At 37.4% G+C, this 20,752-nt stretch overlaps 1 protein-coding gene across 2 annotated transcripts; it reads right to left on the bottom strand.

Annotated features, from left to right (window-relative positions):
* Positions 1-537: 537 nt before the first annotated feature.
* Positions 538-16,809, bottom strand: LOC142618419 (chromatin modification-related protein EAF1 B-like). 2 transcript variants are annotated; one of them, XM_075791346.1, is made up of 23 exons: positions 16,523-16,809; positions 14,527-14,716; positions 14,360-14,414; positions 14,187-14,284; positions 12,585-14,028; positions 12,346-12,465; positions 11,873-12,148; positions 10,639-10,827; positions 10,398-10,478; positions 10,125-10,182; positions 9,529-10,046; positions 9,343-9,393; positions 8,354-8,411; positions 8,054-8,250; positions 7,887-7,940; positions 7,704-7,784; positions 7,390-7,527; positions 7,153-7,269; positions 5,604-5,704; positions 5,241-5,453; positions 4,770-5,148; positions 1,600-3,418; positions 538-1,054 (listed from the first exon to the last, which is right to left on the bottom strand). In XM_075791346.1, the coding sequence occupies exons 2-22, from the start codon at positions 14,667-14,669 to the stop codon at positions 1,682-1,684; spliced, it is 6,108 nt and encodes a 2,035-aa protein (XP_075647461.1). In that variant the 5' UTR covers positions 14,670-14,716; positions 16,523-16,809; the 3' UTR covers positions 538-1,054; positions 1,600-1,681. The 2 variants fall into 2 exon arrangements, with proteins under 2 accessions (XP_075647461.1, XP_075647462.1); XM_075791347.1 differs by having other exon boundaries at positions 14,527-14,768; positions 16,523-16,663.
* Positions 16,810-20,752: the final 3,943 nt, after the last annotated feature.

Below are 20,752 nucleotides of genomic sequence, written 5' to 3'. Positions count from 1 at the left end.
GATCAGTGTCTCTGAACTATTGATGTATACACAAGTTGTCTAATCCAGACAGTTCAGAACGAAGATTCTACACGGATTTTGATTGCAAATATAGAAAATTTAGTGCCACTTCCAAAATTCAATCATGACAATTTCTTTCATGCCAACAAAAACAAATTACAGACCAAAAAAAAATTACATAAACCAAACCTACGCTATAATAAAAAAAGTAAAAATTAAAATTAAAATCTCATAAGACATAAATACACCTTATAATAACCCTTTTCAAATGCTCTGCACAACCAAATGACAATACTTACAAATATTTTATCAAATACGTACCAGAATAAAGGTAAAGTTCATCAGCACAGCAGTAACTCTTAAAACTGCACTCTACAAGTTACAAATTTTCATCATTATCAGCAGGGACATACCAAACTTCCCAGCAACATAGAAATCATCACTAGCAAGCGTAATCCTAAAATCAGAAAAACCTTAAAACAGATAGACATAGAAGAGTCAAGGACTTGTCAATCGATATGCCTAGCAGGAAAAGGATAAACTGAAGGCTTGCGGCATTGTATAAACTGAAAGTTGTTACAAATTACAATAATTCCACAGGCGCACCTGGCAGTGACACATGATGATTGTTCTAACACCACTGACCAGTGTATACACCAGAAACGTTATATTCACAAAATTTCCAAGAGGCTTTAGCCATAACAATGATTGCTACCCCATTAATCTAAAAGAGTAAATAATACATGCACTAATCTACTGGGGCAAAAAGGAATAGGGCCCTCTGCAGGAGCAGGGAACCAGGAAAGGAGGGGGGGAAAAAAAAGTACAAGAAAAGGAGAAATAAGAACCCTGTACACATACCTCTATATCCATCTCTATCTTCCCAAAACTCTAAACCAGTGGTAATTTACAAGATTTTCCCAAAAAAAGAAAAAGAAAAAAAAAATGATGATAATGCCCTGCCAATTCTTCAGTTTACTTTTTGACAGAAGATGCAAAAAAGGATCACCGTCTCTTTCTGTCCTGCAATGCCCAAATGAATCGCCAGCTCTATCTGTGCATCAGAACCCCACACCTCAAGTCAGCTATCTTCACTAAAATATGTAAGGATGTCCCCCCCCCCCCCCTAACCAACCAAGATTAATTTCCAATTTGGATTATATTTAAGCAAAAACAAATGCAGGACTATACAAATTAAGCAGGAAAAATATAATACAGGTTTATACCACACATGCACAAAACAAGAAAAGTTAGTAGGCATTAAATCATGATGACATAGTATATTATGAAATAGATAACATAGTATTAAGAAATGATTTCCAACTTCCATGATCTTTGTTCAGGCTGGGAAAAAAACATAATGAAAAGTAATATATATTATAAAATTAATTATATGCAATAAAACTGGACTACCAAGCTTTTAGAAAAGGGCTTTGAATAATTCAAGAGTAAAATATAATGTCAAATGATGCCAGCCCATCCTTTAAATGGAAATGAATTGACACATGATAACCCTTTTCAGAAATCAAATAGCTTAACACTAGACCATATCTGCATATATCAAGCAACAATTGCAGAGGGAACTGAAAATAATAATACCTGTACACTGCTGTTACAAGGGCATGCAGATCCTATCCTGGCAGGCTGATCGCTATCAGAATGCTCAGTCCACTAAATTGATTCATTCCAGTTTCGAATTAGTGGGCCTCATATACAAACTGCCTTGCCCTGCTTGCAGAAGCTGCGTTTGCTGCTGAGATTGCGGTGGCGGCGGAAGATGTTGGGGTGATTGTTGTTCTTGCTGCTGTTCCTGTGGCTGATACTGTTGTTGTGATGGGGGTGGAGGTGTAGGTGACTGTTGCAGTGGTAACTGAGGCTGCCATTGTGCTCCAACATTAAGTCCATGCGAGGGCAAGCTACCCGATAGCTGCCTGGGACCTAAACCTTGACCAATAGCTGGTAATGGCTCACTCCCAGCTGAACTTGAAACAGGCAGGCCCCCAATGGAACCCACTTGAGCTGCTGAATTAGGCAGATTAGAATCATATGCCGGTTCCGACTCCTTCCACTGAGCAGCAATGGCAGATGAAACAACGGGTACCACATTGGCTGAATCAATACAGCCCTGTGGCATTACTGTGCTAGAACTCACCTGAGAAACGCTATTCATAGCCTGCTGGTCAGCTTGAGATATATCAGTTTGAGATTTATTCTGCAACTCAGAATTCACTTGACGATTCTGTTGGAGCATTCTCTGAACACTTGATTGACTTTGATTAACCTGCTTTTGGTGTGGCTGTGGTTGCGGCTGCAGCTGCTGGTGGTGATTCGAAGCAACAACCGCTGATGGACCAGCTTGATGGGATGCTGATAATGTGTGACCTGAAGGAACAAGGGGAGCCTGGCCTTGAGTACTATTATCAGAATGAGAAGGCATCTGCTGTAGTTGCTTTGACGAAGGGGGCACTGAGCCAGAAAGAAGCTTTTGCTGCAGCTGGGGATGGTTTGAAGATTGAGAAGGAACCTGTGGTTTGGACGGTTGAACTGGGTTTAAGCCAGACCCAGAATATAAGCCTTGACCTTGCATTAAGTGCACAATCTGCTCTCCTTTTTCTGGAGCTTGGCTTCCTGGAGGCATAGAAAGGCCATTTAGATGAGATGGATCGATTGAGAGGTTCTGATGAACCAGCATGTTCCCTCTTCCTATTCCCTTTAAAAGTTTAGCCTGCTGTTGAGCTTGCGCTTGTTGACGTTGTTGAGGGTGGTGCCTGCCAGATTGTTGAAACTGCTGCTGCTGTGGCTGTCGTTGGCGTTGCTTCCCCATCTGATTGGTCAACCCACTCGCACCGGGATTTCGGCTAAGCCCATGTTGTGGTAGATGATGTTTCTGCTGGTGCTGAGATGATAAAGGAGTCATTGGGGAAGATGGCGTTACAGGTGACAGAGATACAGATTGAGACGACGTTTGAGGTTGAATCTGAGAACTGTTTTGAATAGAGGATGATATGGGAAGCTGTGGCTGTGGTGGGACATGTGGCATCAAAGCATTAGATCCAGCAAATTGTTGCTGTTGCTGTTGCTGCTGCTGCATATACCGGTGCTGCTGCTGCTGCTGCTGCAGCTGATGCCTTTCTTTAGCCATGCGGATTGCATAGGCTGTATGCTGGGAACCTGTCGCATGATTGGGGCCCTGAATATGAGGGTGATGAGGGCTACCGAGAGCATGGGACTGTTGTGGAGACATCTGATGCGGCTGCTGGGAGTGACCTGCATATGGCTGAACAGGTGGTGAAGTCTGATTAGAAAAGGCAGAATTCAACCCATTGAAAGGGGGAATAACTTGACTGTTCCCTTGCGTGACCTGCATCTGAAGCTCAGGAACCATCATTTGCCTTTGATGCTCTGGGTTATGGCCAGGCTATAACACAAATACACATTCAGTGATGTATAATCAAAGCAACCATTACTGAGTAAACATATATGGAAAGTACAGAATATGTAAAAAAGTTGGAAATTATTGAAGAAAGACAAAAGATCATCAAAAGGAAATACAACTACTTCTGCAACCGAGTATTTTTTCCAAAAATAACATAATAGAGAGAAGGCATTGAATTCTATAATTCTGCAACCTTATTAAGGGGTGGGTTTTTTTCATAACAGAAGAAGGGGGAAGGGAGAGGGAGGGGTTGTCCAGATTGTTAATTTGAACAGCAAGTACAGAGGCAACCTTAATATATCCTTGGCAGAGCATTCGGAATATTCGTGTACAACCTAGGGTGGTTTTTTTCCTGGGGTGTGACATTGGATAAGATCTTGACTACAGACAATCTAAGTGAGGATTGTGCATTGGCTCAGAAAATGTGATTGTAGGTTTTTGGTTTGTTTGGTGTTTCTCGCGTAACATCTTTGTGGGATTTGTTATATTCTTGGAAGTGACGTTTTGGCAAGAGAAGCAATGAGGAGATTTGAAAGGTTTACTCCTCCGTGTTTAATTGGTGTCTTTGGAGAAAGGAAAGGCCCAATGTTTTGAGAGGAAAGGAATACACAGGACAAAGTTGAAGTTTTCTTTTTGAAGACTCCGTATGACTAGATTTCAACTTCTCTCACTTTAATTTCTGTGGATTTTCTAGAGTTCCTCAATACTTTGAGCTCTAGTCAACCTTTGTATATATTTTTATTTTTTTACCTCTTTTTGGGCTATTTCTTTATATACTTCCCTTGTACAGTTGTACTAAGGTCAGCAGCTACATGTATGCTTTTCCGGCATTCTATTTTATCCAAAATATACTCTACGTTACCTGCCTAATTGACATGTCTTTTTCTACTACTACTCATGTTTGTTAGATCTTCCTCTACCTTTCTCTGTTCCTTCAACTTGTTTCAAGTTTCAACTCACTCTTCCTCACTGGTAAATTAGTTTGTTCAAGAATGGCATTCATTCCCATATAGCAATGATGATGTGTTATAAAACGAGATATTATTAATTGTGGATATTTCCTTTTTAAACAGATAGATAATGTGTATTAGTAGAAAAATGAACAATGTTGATATCAAACAAGTAGCAGAGTGGGATCAAGAACATTTTGGATTGTTGTGTTTGCAGAGAGAGAGAGAGAGAGAGAGAGAGAGAGAGAGATTGATGTGAATTTGGCTTAAACAAGATGGGCCTGTTCAGAATGTAAACAGCCCTTAACAGTAACTCTAATTTAAGACAACCCAGACTCAACCCAGCAACCACAGCATAAGAAAATGTAATAGATAAAACTCACCCGTATCATATGCAAAGCCTCGCGAGGTCTTAACATAGAATTCACTTGACCAGGACCAGCCCCAGAGTGCATATTTACAGGGCTTGGCATCCCCACCATACTGGAAGAAAGCATAGACCCAGAATTCAACATAGGCGATGAGGCCATCCCTTGAAACCCTGGCCTTGAGATTGGCATGCCTCTACTCATCCCACACATCATGCCCATACCATTTCCACCAGGTAGCATACGCACACCACGATCAGCTCCAGAAAGAGCCCCAGGAACAGGCATGCTAGACTGCTGAATGTTTCTACCAGACAACATTTGATTGTATTGTTGCATTCTTTGCTGCTCATCAACTGGTAAAGATGATCTTGGAACATTGTATCTGGCATCCCTAAAAGATGTAACCACAACGATTAAGAACTAAAGGTAAAAATAGAAAGAACATTAAATTTTACAAACTCAATCTATATAATGGCAGACTACCTGCCAGAGGTCAGTGGACCAGATGGCGATGACAAGTTACTGCCAAGAACCATACTGGAAGATCCTTGTAGTGCGGAATTGGGCCCAGAAGCAGGAAGTATTGTTGCAGCAGCACCCTGACTTGATATTGCCAAACCACTTGTATGAGAACCTTGATAATTAAGTGGAAGAACATCTTGGCCAGATGTGGTTGTATCACATAGATCAAGGGGCCTTCATCCAAACAGCAAAAATCAAATTAATATTGCAATTTCTTGCATAAGACAGTAACAATTACACATAAGAGCCAGTAATATAAGAATGTACTGATGAGTTAGTACCAGGAAATACCATTAATATGTGTGAAAAGGCACCAATACTTACGTTAGAAAACCTCCATTCAGGTTATTTGCGCCGACTTGGGAAAGAGCAACAACATGAGAATTGTGAACTGCTGCAACTTGCTTTGGATCCTGGTTATCACTCTTCACATGATACACAAGAAGACAGATTAGTAGTCAGCAAAGAGTTTAAAAGGTACTAAAACTTATGGAAAGATTACGTAGACCACTTTCAGGTCTGAAGTCTGTAATTTCCAACATCTAAGATGTCATTTCACTATATCCAGCTAGAAAACCATCACATTTTATGTGTGCCCTTGAAATTCAATCAAATTTGGAGCCCTAGACTTGATAATCCATCTCTATTTCAAGGGATATGACAAACATATTTTATTAGAGGTTCGGATTTAAGTTGACCATTTTACCAAGGGATGCCATGAAAGACTGCACCAACACAATTATGGTGCAGGCCAATTTTCAGATAGCAAGGCAACAGGGTGGGAAGAATACTGGACAAAGGATAGAGATTATGTATGTGCATACGTGCAGGCTAAAAAAGAAACAGCCAACAAATTTCTATAATCTTTTATGTTTATCCATGTGCATATATGAAATGACAAAAAATAATCCTTTTTTGTAAATTATGCACACACCTAGTGAGTTTTATAAATGCAACATTCTCCGCAAGCTTGTTATTACAAGGGAGGAAGCACCATTTGAGCTAGATTTCATTAGCCAGTCTTTTCAGATCTAACAAACTTGAATATTTTTCCAAATTCCATCCCAATTTCATAGTATAGTGAGAACAACCATTCAAAAGCCTTCCCATAAATTCAAAAGAAAAGATGCCAATAAGCTCTAGCTCAAACTCCCTCCTCCCAAAATAATAGGATGGAGGATGAGGTCATAAACTCAAGGCCCACTAGGTGCATGCCATGTATAACTAACCAATTAAAAAATCAAAAGAACAGATTTAGTAAGTTCATTTCAGGCTCAAGGACAGATACAACAACCACCAAAACCAATACTGAAACTTTAACATGTTTCCACTCAAAGGATAAAAAATTAAAACATAATATATTCAAATGTAACTGATTTGACTTAAATAATGTGCATGATAAAACATTACTCTTAGGAATGCAAAACCAGCAGACGTTCCTTATAGCAACAACTTGTATTCAAACAACAGCAAAAACGTAATAGTGAATATAATATATAGTATCTATACTAGGAAGCAGTGGGTAGGAGATTAACCAACAAATTGACTTCTTGAAATACAGGATGGACCTCAACCATAAGGCTCATATAGGGTGCTCCTAAGATGTTATCTGGCCTAGACTTATCAAAAAAAAAAAAAAGATGTCATCTAGCCTAGCAAATGTTGGAAGCAGAAAAAACTTCAATATAAATATGCAGCCCTTGAGCAGCCCCCCCCCCCAAAAAAAAAAAAGATCCCTTTGAAGTTAACACAAATCAACTTATATGTGTAAGGATAGGCATTCTACAGAGGCAGTATTAGTAATACACTTCAGATTTCTACTAATGTGTTGGGATCAGCAAAGAGACATCTAACTTGTACTTCAAATACAAACCTGACTCCTCCGGTAGTGCTGCTTCTGCCCAATTATAATGATTTTCTCAAAATGAGCCTTGATAGTATCCTCTTCCATTGGCCCCTGCAAACGCTGAAACAATTGTCTGGCACTGCCCTGCATAACACCAGACAATACAAGAAGCCAAAATAAGCAACATTACACAAACATCATGCCAATACACAGAATCACAGATAAACTTTAAGGCATTGTCAGAAAGGGTATCAAAATTCTTGCCTTTGGAATGCCAGGTAATGTAGATGGATATGACTGGGAAGACCCTGAATCTTCCGCACTATCAGCCCCATCACCAGCACTCCTGTCCATTAAAAGTTTGTGACGCTCTTTGCACTCTTTAGGCTTACGAAAAATACACTGCACATGTTGAAGAGAAGTCAATGGGACCAGTGCCCAATAAAAGACAACTAACAAGATTTTCCAAAACATTATCAAATTGAAATCAAAATATAATACCGTTTTACCAATAAAAATAAAGCATGCTGAGCTAGGACAACCACAAAGTCAAAATTGACAAACAAACACATGCCTACCTTAAACTGCAGAGTACTGTTGATAACATCACTCACGAGCTCCCAGTTAGGACCCATATCATGTACAAGGACAACAAGTGCCTAATATAACAAACAAAATAATAAGAATGATAACATTTCAGCTACCTAGTGGTAGTAAAAAGTCTAGAACCACAGTTGGAACAAATATGGGACTATAATAACCTGGTCTTCAAATAGCGACCATGGGCTTCCAGAACCAGGCTGCCCAGCAGACATCTGCAAAGAAGGTAAATTGCTAAGTTCATGGAGGAAAATACAAACAAGGTAAATTAGCAATAATGAGAACAAGCTGTTAGAACCCCTATCAAATAGTGCAACCCCAAGTGTACCTTCAGCGCTTTCGCTTTGCGGCCCCGATCCCGACCACCTATCAATTTAATGAATTTATTTGGGTTGGACATATTACTCATTTGGGATGCCACAGGGGAGGGAATGGACCCACTCATTGGAGTAATGTTGTCAAAAGTATTATCTAGTGATTGCTTCATAATCTTTGGCTTCTTGGCGTTAGGTTGCCCATATAAACCTTCAGAGAAACATTTGAAAATAAAAAGGATAAAGAACACAAACTACTAAGCATGTTTGTCAAACAAATTATAAAGCTAATAGGAGAGAAAAAGGAGCTTTACCACTGTTTCCATTAGATTCAAAATGGTGACTGTCCAATCTCTTCTTGGAATGATCCCTCTACAAATCAAATGGCACCATAAATTATTTGACTACTTTCTACAAAAATTTCACAGTATGCAGTATTTATTTCTGGAAAAAGAACAGACCAAAAAAAAAAAGGAACAAACATGTACGCTACTCACAACATGCAAATACCAAAAAAGGAGGCAATACCCTCTTCATAGAAACTTATGTCAACAAACTCAAGCCTGCTATCAAAACAAGATGAGGAAAGAGAAAGAACATCTGCTTTGACTTTATGATACTCCTGCTATTTCTAAAATTGGTTCACCCAAATGCTGGACAAGACAATTACAGCTTCCCTATTGCCAAAAACTTCCCAAAGCTCCCTTCCTCTTCAAAGGGCCTATCTTTTCACTTCAGCTTGCTAAACAAACTCTCTTAGAACATTTATCCTACATTTGAACCATCGCAGTCACTAGACGACATAAAATATGTCTCTCCACCAAAAAGGTTTGCCCGCAAAAGCTAACCACAACCTCTACGCAGATTGCAGCCAAAAACTGACAGCAGCCACGATGGCCAAGTCCTATAAGTTATTAGCCATTTCTCTACTATCACATATCATTTATCCTAGTGGCTGGAAAATGGAATTCCAAAACTTCAACACCTTCTTACCAAATACTATAAACTATAACTAAATAAAATAAGCATGTAATAACATGAACTTAAACAGGTGGAAAATGCAACAAAAAAGATAATGCCCTTCCATAATAGTTTCTCATAAGCCAAGACTTCGAGAATTGAAATTACGTAAGCACCCAAGCATTGTCAGACAAAGCAGATCATAAATGACATTCCTCCCTAATAGCACAAATTTGCCAAGTTATTGCCATAATGGCAGATTTAATCAGATATATTTAAAAGAAAAAAATGAAGAATCATTACAAATCAAGCTATTTTATCCAATGAACAGAACAATAATCACCTGTTCATTAAGAACAGCAGAATCCAACTGCCATCCCTGGTCATATGAACCCTGCAAGCATATAGAATTCAAGCAACTTAACAGAGATTAAAGGAAGAAAATCAGAGAGAAATATATCATTAATTTTCAAAGGAATAAGAGGGCCCTTGGTCTGTTGAAACTTGAAATATAGGAGTTCCTATGTACCAGATGTTTCGCCTTCTTCTTCTTTTTAGGCTTTATAGATGTTTCTGCACAGTCATACGGCAACTGCTTCTCAAAGTCCCCAGCTGACTCAACCTCAACACTTTTCTGGATCTGCGATCCACCATGCAAAGTACTCTGGTCATCCTGACAGGAATTAGTATCTCCACTTGAAGCATCTGTCTTGACTTGAGCCTGTATGGTCCCAGTTGCTCCAGCACCGAAAGGACTCAAAACCCTTTGCCTGGTAGCAGTACGCATACGTTTTGTAGGAATTGAACCAACGTTAAGACTAGCAGGCCTTTTTCCCATCAACATGGATTGTTGAGTTCCAGTTGTACATTGTCCATAATGCAAATCTGCTCCCACTTCAAAGGATCTTGAAGTGTATGATTTCATTAAGTGTTTCCGTTTCTTCTGGGCAAATTTTGTTGACTTGCTACCTTCGAAGGCTCCCGGCAAAGAAAGCATGCTCGTTTCTCCTTCATCCTCATCATACACATTCTCTTCATATCCATACTCTGAATTTGAAAATTAAACTTTTAAGGAGCCTATATTAATCGATGAGGACTGCTATATTACATAAGTCACAGCAATACCTGCTACAGCATCATATGTTGATGTCTCAACTTCTTCTTGCATGCTACTCCCAGTTCTCTGAAATAATTCAATTCAATCTGTTAAAATAATGGTTGCAAAGGAAAGATTCTTATAAAATACATTAGCATAATACTGTTGTCATAAAATAGAAAAACAGAAATTCATCCTAGAACAACAGAAACAGATGTATGAGTTATTGGCAAAAGATATATGACAACATACTCCCAATTTGAAAAAGCTTAAAACAACCATCTTGATGGACAATTATTTACCTCAAACTGTAGCAAATGAGATTCAATAGACTTTCTGTAGCTCTCCATTGCACCAGATGGAACTGAATAGAGGAGGCTTTCCTGCCAAGCCAGAAACTCAACGTATAATAAATTCCATAGGCATCACTGATTAAATATATGAAACAAAAGTAAAATAAGCAAAAAAATGAGTCATGTCTACACAGTAGTGTGGCATATTTATGCAGGTCATCTATAAGGCTATCAGAAACTTGTAGCATACTTCTGTAAGATGATCCTCCCATGACATTTCAACAATTCCTACATCAGATATCCTGTCAGGAGTTGTTGGTGCTTCTGCTTGAAGAGGGCCAAGGGAGCTGTTATATTTCAAAAATCTAACTGCATATCCCAGTACAGAAACTGAAGGATTTTTTCTGGGATATTGTGTCTCGGATTCTTTGATCATCTCCTGCCAAGGACCAACATAAATATCATTAACATATAGTACACAAAGGTAAGACAAAAACTCTAATATTTAAATGAAACTTCACTTGTGTTCATCCTAGAACCAAGAATCTTAAAGCACAATAAAGAAAAGACACTGCCTAATAAAACAGTAATACATCTCTCCATAGGAAAAAAAAATCTTGAAGACATTAAAATGAGCATTTTCCATCAAAGAACACAATTATAGGCTTCAGATAACAAACAGTTCTAAAGCTACAAAACACATCACTTGAACTCAAACACCCTGATCTCATCTAACAACTAAAAAATGAAATTTAGAAGTTAAGTGGTGCCTCAAAAGTGGTTTTAAAATTAAAATCTATTTAGAATTCATTGATAATTGTACTCTTAAAGCTTTAAATGTAATCTACATCCAGTATACTTCCTGCATACTTGATGTTTTTTGGGTTCAATATAATCAATACTTATCAAACAAAAAAAAAAATTTAAATCTATCCAACTATAAGGACATATGCTTTTTTTATTGGTAATTACACATGCACTGTTTGGACATGAATCTATGACCTTGAGCCTCCACCTTGCTCTTACTAGGTGAGGTGCCATTTGAGCTAGAGCTCATTGGCAGGACAATCAAAACATATGCCGCAGAATATCCGATCCAACACTGCAAATATTTGTAGTTGACCAATATATAAGAAAATAAACTGCTACTCCCATGTTTAATATGGCTATCTGCATACATTTGTCTCCGATTTCCCTCCATCTTGTCTTGTTTCATTAAACATTCTCCAGATTCATCAGTTATATACAACTTCATATTTACTTAAAAGGTCCTTGATTGAAAAACTATAATATTACAGCCAACCAGATTTTAGTATTATTTACGAAAAATAGAAAGTGAAACAACTACCAGCAATGGACTAGGCAATGAACAATTGCTGAATATTAAATGAATAAGCAAGAAAAACCATTTGTATAACACAGAATTACTATCATCACATAGACCAAAGTGGTGATCAGAAAAGGAGACAGTAAATAACAAGCACCATATCAGATTCTCCAATCTTGTCCTCAGAAACTTCATTCCCATCAATCCTCCTTGATCCAACCAAACCATACTTGCAGTTCTTTTGAACAACAGTTTGATCATCACTATTTAGAAGCGCCTCTGCTGAAGACCAAAATTGCATGACAACCTTGGCCAAGGAGTGAGCTACTCTTTTCATCTCCCAACATTGGTTTTGTTGTTCAAATCTCAACCGAGAACTAAAAGCAACCCGATGACATATTTGAGCTGCAGCATTTATCTTCCAGAGACGCTCCTATAAGATATAATAAGGGAAATAAAAGGCTTACAACAGGGATAAAACTGGATGCACTTCATTACAGTAAGCTTTGAAAATATTTGTGCTTCAAATAGTGTGATAGAGAGATCCAAAATTGAGAAGGCAATCTTTTAGAGAGAGAAAAAAATGATTGGAAAAGATATTGACTGAATCAAATTCCTAGAAAATCAGACCTGTGCAAAATCATTTGCCAACCATGCCATTTCCTCAAGGACAAAATCCCATTGAGATTTTCGCCGGTTCTCTGAATAGGAAGTGCGAACAGATAACTCTGCAATTCTCTTACGCTTAGCCTGTTTACTACATTATGTCAATCTTTTATAGCTTCATGAACAACCAAAAAAAAAAAATGAAGTGCCAACAAATTTGACAATAAGAGAACATAAACCAGGACAGAAGGTAAACAAAGAACCTCTATAATTCGTGCCTCTTCAAGAATAGAATCTTCATGTGCCTTGTCTGCCTTTAAATGGTTACCAGAACACATTTGAGGTTCAGGGGCAGCAGAAGAGTCCCTCCCTGGCAAAGCAGTCCCTGGAATCTCACAGTCAAAGGCATCCATAGATTCCTGAAGTACGCCAGTGCATAAGTTTTCCTTGCTGGGGTTAGAATTATCACCCAACACATCTTCCACTTTTCTCTCAGTATCTGACGGGATAAGTTCATTTTGTTGCACTCCCTCTATGTTGGAAGGATATTTCACCTCATTTTGAGGTTCAAATCTACTTACATTCACATCTTCCTCAACTTTGACTATGGTACCATTGCCAGAATGGTTTTGATAAACAGAATCACGAGCATTGGTAATAGAACAACTATCAACATCCACGGCCTGATTTCTTTTCTCAATAGCATTAGCTTCGTTCTTTTCATCAAAGTCCCTGGACTCATTCTTTTCTTTAATCACTTCACCGCCTGCTAAATTTATTGTCTCTTCCAAATCTGAGGTTTGTTCCATAGTGTTCCCATTAGATAAGACATTCCTTGTATTAGTACACATGTCATTATCATTATTTACATCTACGCCTAGGCTAGCTTGGGTGCAAGAGGACTCCGAATCTAAGCCCTTTGCACCCAATACTGCATTGCTATTTTGACCTTCATTTATACTTTTCCTATCTAATTTGATGTTGCTGAACCCATTTGGCTGACCAGGTCTAATTTCGTTCTCAGCTTTTGTTGCAGTTGCACAAGGCGGATGTTCAAAACCAGCTGAAACTACCTGATTCATCTCTCCAACAGGATCAGGTCTCCCAGAAGCCATATCAATAGCATTCTGTTGAGCATTTACTTGAGAAGGTTGGTCGTCTTGGTTGTCCCTCACGATTTTGGGAACCTTAACATCCAATTTACCTTCAGGCAGGCTACCGCCAGTAGTTTCTGAAGCCCGCACACCATCCAAGTCCGATTCCAACTGATTATTAGAAGTAGCAATCTTAGAGACCATATCACCATTTGATCTTGCAGACTTTGGATTAGAAACAGAAGGTATATTTTGATCCTTTATGTTGTTTGTTTCAGATGCCATCCCCTTTCCATCCCTTCCACGAGCACCTTCGCGGATTGGTCTGGACCTATTCCTTCGAGCATATGGGCGAACAATAGCCGAATCTTCAGATTCCTTGGCATTTTGACTCCCATCCATCTGGGAAGACTGTTCTGATGGAGCGATGTTATTCCTTCGCCTAGGATGAATAGAGCTCCTTTCACCTTCAAGTAACTCATTGTTACCATCTAAAAGTAACAGATTATCAGCACTATTGGGTTCACATACTGTAGGAACCCCTGGTCTACCACTACTCTCGACAGAATCTCCATGAGGCGAGGCAGCCAACGCAAAACTACCTTTCGCTTCACTGAAATAACAAAGAAAATTAGAATAGAATAGAATCAAATCAAATCAATCAATCTTTTTTTTTTTTTTGATAAGTTAGAGTAGAATAGAATCGATCAATTCAGTTTGTTATAATGTTGATCAAAAACCCATAAATGCACAACGACAAAAACAATCTACCTGGTCACAATTTGTTCTGGATGCTGATCAGTGAGCGATGTAGACTGGACACTAACTGAAGCCGCATTCCCAAATTTAAAGTCCAAAGGATTGCCACCCTGAAAGTGAGGAGATATAAGGTGATTATCATTCACAGGACTTAATAAATAGCAAGAAAGATTAAATTGCCATACTTTCTCAAGAAATTCTAGCTCCCTTCTCCTTTCCTCACGAACATCATACTCCTGCCTGTTATCAACAAGGAATATATTTCTTACCAAAAAAAAAAGGAAAGCTGAAATACATCTAGAAATGGAAATTCAAAGGGGGTCAGAGTAAACAAAAAGAACGCCCATATTACCTAAGCTCTGCTTGAGCCCTCTCAATTGCTGCTCGGCGTGGAGAGGTTTTTAAACCAATACCAACCCCGCCGTCAACAACTCCACCCATGGAATCAACCTCAGCATTTACGAGTAGACCAGACCCTGAGCTACATCCATGCATACCTACCTTAATATCTACAATCTTTCCCCTCCCATATATTCAATATTCTACAAATTTGTGAAAGCAGAAGAATAAGAGAAGTCATATGAGAGCAAGTCGCTGAATAAACAAAAGAAAATGTTATCAGCAAAAATAATCCTTTCCACTATAACATATAGTAAACGCTTTATCAAAGCATACAAACAGGGGATAAATCTCCTCATTCAAGTCAATATTCAAGTTTGCACAAATTCACATACTTTGGAGAGAAAGGGAGGGGGGGAGAGCAAATGTCCACTGATATTACACTGTGAAAGTCCCTCAAGGCATGGGATACTTTAAATATATGTATAAATAACTCATGATCCACACAGGATGGCAGTAACCTCACCCTCCACTTATTTTAGAGGGAGGAGATGCCATTTGTCTCAAATACCAACAACACTGAACACAGGATTCAAAATACATAACAGTTACAGATAGAACACCAACACAACATAAATAAATATGATGCAAGAAGTTTGGGAAAATAACCAACAATTACATGACACGAGAAAAAAGAATCCAATACCAATCCTCAACACCATCTCACATCAGCTGTGTTAATCAGGATATTTTTAAGTATATGGGCAAAATACACCATGCAAACATGCAATAACTCTCACATGCTTGGAATTGAAGATTCAAACCAGCTAGTGAGTTGGATAAAAGAATAGGTTAACAAATGCATATATATATATATATATATGCCAGCAGGTTAATCTAAAATCTCAATTCAGAATAGGAACTAAAACTATGGAAGGAGTCCATTAAATGGAAAAGCACAAGCATGCGTTTAATTGTGCTTCACAAAACAAGAAGGCTAATCCATTATCATAGCTCTAAATTCATGAAATGACTACATGACTTGCTTAGACAGTCACCCCATGTATAAATGACTACACAACTTACTTACACAGTCACCCTGATGTATACATGAAATGCTTCAAAAATAAAAAGTTGCACTACCATGCCAAATTTATCAGTAAAGTATAAATTTTCCAGAAATTTAATATGTAGATGAGGACCTTGCAGTAATACAAGCACATAGAAGTCCCCCCAGAATCCCTTGCCAAAAAAAAAAAAAAAAGAGCATTTCATATAAAATCAAGCACATAATTGAGGGAGGGGTGGGGGATCAGCATGATAAAGATCAAATTCAATCTACAAAACCCTAAAAATATCTTCTATATTGCCTATAAAGAAATGTCTTTTAAAAGAACAAGATACGGAGCACGCTTAACAATACATTTCTAACCTCAGGCCAATGTCTAACAGCACAAGCAAGAAGCATATAACTACTAAGACTGATATGACCACTATGAGAGGGTGTTTCATTCATATAGTTAAGTATTAAAAAAAAGCAAAAAGAAGGAAATACATTGCCCATCAAAAATGGGTGCAAACTAGGCAATGTCGAATCATGGAAATCGATAACTTATAAGAAGATGAGTTACAACATTTATAAATGCACAGTGCCACACCAAATTACAAGCAAAACGAGTAAGAAATGCTCAAAAAAGCCTTGGGGTCAATCATATTCCTTCAAATTCTCACATAGGCAACTCAGAACAAATGCATTTGAGCAACAAAATCACTATCTTACCACTTAAATACACACCCTACTAAGTTTCCCCAAAATGGGGGGGCACCACATTAAATACCATATTAATGCAAAACATTAAAACCCTCTCAAGCCATTCAATCAAAGCAGAAATTCCACATTAATTGCCACTAAAAAAAAGCCCCAAAACAAACCCTAATGCCATTCGAATTGCACCAAAAGTTCACAAATTCTAGGGTTTCGTAAAAAGAGCAAAGAAAGAAAAAATTACCTGAATTGAGGAATATTAAACCAAATTGAAGAGCTAGGGCACCAACACGGAACTCTCTATTTCGCTCAATCCCTCTCCCTCGCACGAACAAAATAACTTTCTCTCTCCTAGGGTTTTGAAAACCCTAATTTTTTTTTCCCCCAAAAATAAATTAACGCGAAATTCAACACGTCCCTCCCGCAAAAATGTCAGCCATGAAAGCCTCGCTCTCAATCTGCGTGTGAAAATTCTAGGGTTTGTTCGCGTGTTTTGTTTTGTTTTTGTTTTTGTTTTTTTGTTTTGTTCGTGTTTTTGGTTTGGTCAGTGTATTTCGTGAAAGAAGAGAACTATGCGACCTCTGCGAAGAGTAGTAGTAGTAGTGGGCTGGGCATGAAGAAGAAGAAGACGAACAAGAGGCCTTTGATTTGATTTTGAGTTTGAGCTTTTACATTTTGGACGTCCGTTTTGGGCTTTTTATTTTTTCCTTTTTTTTTCTTTTTTCTTTTTTTCTTCTTTCTCTATCCATTTTTTTTTTTTTATTGAGATTTGGGATTATGATTTTCATTAAGATTAATTATTTAATGAGGGATGTCAAATTGTCAATCCTATTTGAGGGGTAGTTTTGGAATTTTGACTACTTTATTTGAACTTTTTAGCCAATGGGGAGACTATAGAAGTGTTAGTTAAAGACTTAATTCCCTTAGTGAAATTACCTAAATTGTGACACTACAAAATTATTAATAAAAAAAAAATTCATTGTGAAAAATTAATCCGAGAGCTAAAATTACCAAAGGTGAAATTACCCACAAACCTTCCCCTCTTGATGGGTCTCTCGAATGTTTGGTAAGAATTTTCTTTGACTATGGATTTTGAAAGGAAGATTAATAGAAACTTTTTTTTTTTTTGAGATGTGTGGGCTACCCACCCATTGTGGGTGGTGGTGCCCTTTAACCCAAGGGCAAGGGGCATGCTGAATGTTAACTCCATATTGGAAAAATCAACATATTAACCACATTCCACCTACACAATCTAGGCATACATCCAACCATTTTAATGCCCTAACTTGGTTATAAGCTTACGTTACTAAGCTCAACAATAGAAACTAAACTAGGAAAGGAAACTTAATGCAACCATGTTGAAATTTGTTAAATTCAAAGTTAAATTATTAAATAAAGAGGCATGTCAAGCATTGTTTCAGGGGGTTGTTTTGGAATTTTAACTGTGTTATTTTTGCTTTTTGAACGATAGGAGTCTAAGAATATGTTACTAAATGAGCATTAGCATCCAAGTATCTAAAAAAATATTCATTTTACATCTCTAAAAAACTACTTTATTTGTTTTAGCATACCATTTTACAAACTCACCCTACATCCATGGTTTTAAAAATCGAACAAGACCAACCGATTCAATTGTGAACTATGCACCAACCCGGTCCGATAAAAACCTTGAAAACCAGTAAAAATTGGTATAAACTAGTAAGAACCGGTCAAAACTGAAAATAACCAAGAATCAGAACCAAAAACAAATCATTGACCATATTAGTTTTTAAAACCATGCCTTCATCCCGTTTCTTATTTTTCGCTTCAAAACTATCAATATTCATTTATTTATTCATTTTAATCTCTTTTCCTCTTCATCTCTCTCTCCTTTCTTTTCCTTTACAGATTTACAATAGCAACCACCACCACCACTCACAACCAAAATCACAACTCAGCAACCACTACGACTAAACCTACCATTACCGGCAACCCATAAATCCATCATCACTGCCAACAAACCCACAAATCCACCAGACCCTCCTCTCACTCCAATCCACCACCACCATTGTTGTCTTCTTCATTGTCACAAGAGAGTCTATCCATTCTAAGTTCGTCCTAACTCAGCAACCACCACAAGTTTGTCTTGAGTTCCTTCCAATTTATGGGTGTTGGATTTTTAAGAGAGAGCGAGAGTGATCAATGAAAGTGTGAGAGGGGCAAGAGAAAGGGAGAGTGAGAGTCGTATAGAGACTGAAATGAGAGAGGAGACAGTAATAAAAAGATTTTTTAGCAAGTTGTTAAAATTTTTTAGATTTAGCAATTCATATATTGCATTTTTTTTGTGGTTCACGAGTTTGAAAATAACACTTTTAGAGGTTTAACAAACTAGATGCTAATGCTCTTAAGAGTTAATTCTTATAGTGAAATTACCTAAACTTTGCTCATGCCAAGATAGTGAAATCATCTAAAATTTTGCTCCTACCAAACTTTTTTTTTTTTTTTAAATGTACCAAGCCAATATTCAATGTGAAATTACCAACAACTTTTCCCCTACAGGTGGCATTTCTCAAATGTTAGTCGTGGGACACTAGGAAGTTGATCATAATTCTTTATGTTGAAAGCAAAATTAAATTAGTTAATAATTTAGTTCATGTAATCGGGTTTGGACTTGGGACCTGGTTTAAATATTTTATTCAAACTTTAAAGAGACAAATCTGGCATTATCTGAGGAAATCTTCGAAATTTCAATGATTTTTTTTTACACTTTTAGGCCAATGAAAGTGCCCGGAAGTGTGCTTAAAAGAGTTAATTATTACAGTCAACTTACCTGAAATGTGCCAGTAACTCAGTAAGCACAAAAATTTCCCATTATGAGAATTTAACTTGAAATTACCAAATAAATAAATAATAACTGGGTGGATTAATTTTTATGTTACTTTATTTATTTATTTTTTTCCATTTTTTGCTATTCCTGACACTTGATATAATCAATGCCATCTCTTCGTATTTTAAATGTTTTGTACTGGAAAGTGGAAACCAAAAAAAAAAAAACAAACGATATGTTTAGTAATTGATTTTTTCCATTATTTTCTGTTTTGAGAAACAATTTTCTATTTATGAAACTAAAAAATTTGTTTGGCAATTTAAAATGGACAGAAAACAAAAACTGTTCTCAAAATTTAATTTGTGAAGGAAACTGAAAATATGCAAAATGCTGATTTCAATTTTTAATTTTCAAAAGTCAATAAAAACATGCATTTGATTTAATAAATTTGTTTCATTCAATGAGTTAGCATTGGAATTCAAATCCTAGTAACAACATATTTTTTTAATTTTTTTCTTCAAAAACTATTTTTTTTTAAATTTCAACTAACCCAACATGTTTTTGATTTCAAAAATACAAGAAATTTGTTTTTTTTAATATTCCCAAAAACAAGTTTTTAAAAATAGAAAACAAAAATTGTTACCAAACATAACCTAAATGTTTTGTATTCCATTTCTATGTGTTAGCTAATGGCGAACTTATGTCCCAAAAAAAAAAACCAAAACCCTATAGGTGAACTTATTTTCATGCAATGGTAAAAACTAAAAACATAGGTTCAAGTTTCAACAGTAAGAACATTCACAACAAGGTTGCTAAAATGACTAAGAGGTGTTTGGTAGGTTAGTTTTAACACATTTTTTCATATTTTTTACAATATTATACATATTTCCACACACATTTTCACCAACGTGTATATCAAAAACACCCAAATAACATAACTCAAACTCATCTCCCAAACACTTCCTAAATAGTCATTTTAGCAACTAAAACACTAAAAACACACTACAACAAAGAAGTTAAAGTTAAAACATTTTGAGTGATGGCTACAGTGAGTTAGTATCCCTAGCAGCTTACTGTAGCTAAATGTTATTAGCAAAAAAACATTTTTTTATTCCCACATGCTCACTATCTCACTCACACATGCGTATTGCTTCTACCCTGTCTAGTATCTCTCTCTCTCCCCTGTGATTGCTCTGCCCTCTCTCCTCCTAGCCCACTTTCTGCCCAGCCCAGCATTCTCCCCCATTCTTTATTCAGTGTCATTTCTCTCTCTCTTCGTTCTCTCCTCTCATTCACTTCGGTGTGCGACATGGAGTTTTTGAGTTGTTAAAATTCGGTTGAGATCATGGTTGTTTCGGCATTTTGGATTCATGAGTTTGGCGGGTGGTAGGGTTTTGGATTCGGTTGAGATTGGCATTGGTTTTTTGGATTTGGTTGAGATCAGCTTTGGAGTTTTGGATTTCGGCATTGCTGGGTTCATGGGGTTTTGTTGATTGTAGGTTTCAGGGGTTGTTTGGTGGAGACAGTGGGTTGCAATGGGTGATGGTGGCAATGGGTTGTGGCAATGGTTTGCAGTGGGTGATGATGGCAACGGGTTGCGATGAGTGTTTATGGGTTATGGTTGATAGTGGCAGTGGATTGCGGTGGGTGTTTATGGGTTACAGTGGA

This window comes from Castanea sativa, chromosome 12 (assembly GCF_040712315.1).
Source record: "Castanea sativa cultivar Marrone di Chiusa Pesio chromosome 12, ASM4071231v1".
NCBI lineage: Eukaryota > Viridiplantae > Streptophyta > Magnoliopsida > Fagales > Fagaceae > Castanea > Castanea sativa.
The sequence above is the reverse complement of the archived record's forward strand: the minus strand, read 5'-3'. Positions and strand labels throughout refer to the sequence as shown.

Bases quoted from the DNA above. Each gene is read 5' to 3' on its own strand.
- LOC142618419 (XM_075791346.1), bottom strand. From the start codon at position 14,669: ATGCATGGATGTAGCTCAGGGTCTGGTCTACTCGTAAATGCTGAGGTT. The intron at 10,047-10,124 runs GTATTGCTGTGA...TTTCAAATTCAG, and splicing joins AACATATGATGCTGTAGCAG to AGTATGGATATGAAGAGAAT. The intron at 9,394-9,528 runs GTACATAGGAAC...ATATGCTTGCAG, and splicing joins AGAAGAAGGCGAAACATCTG to GGTTCATATGACCAGGGATG.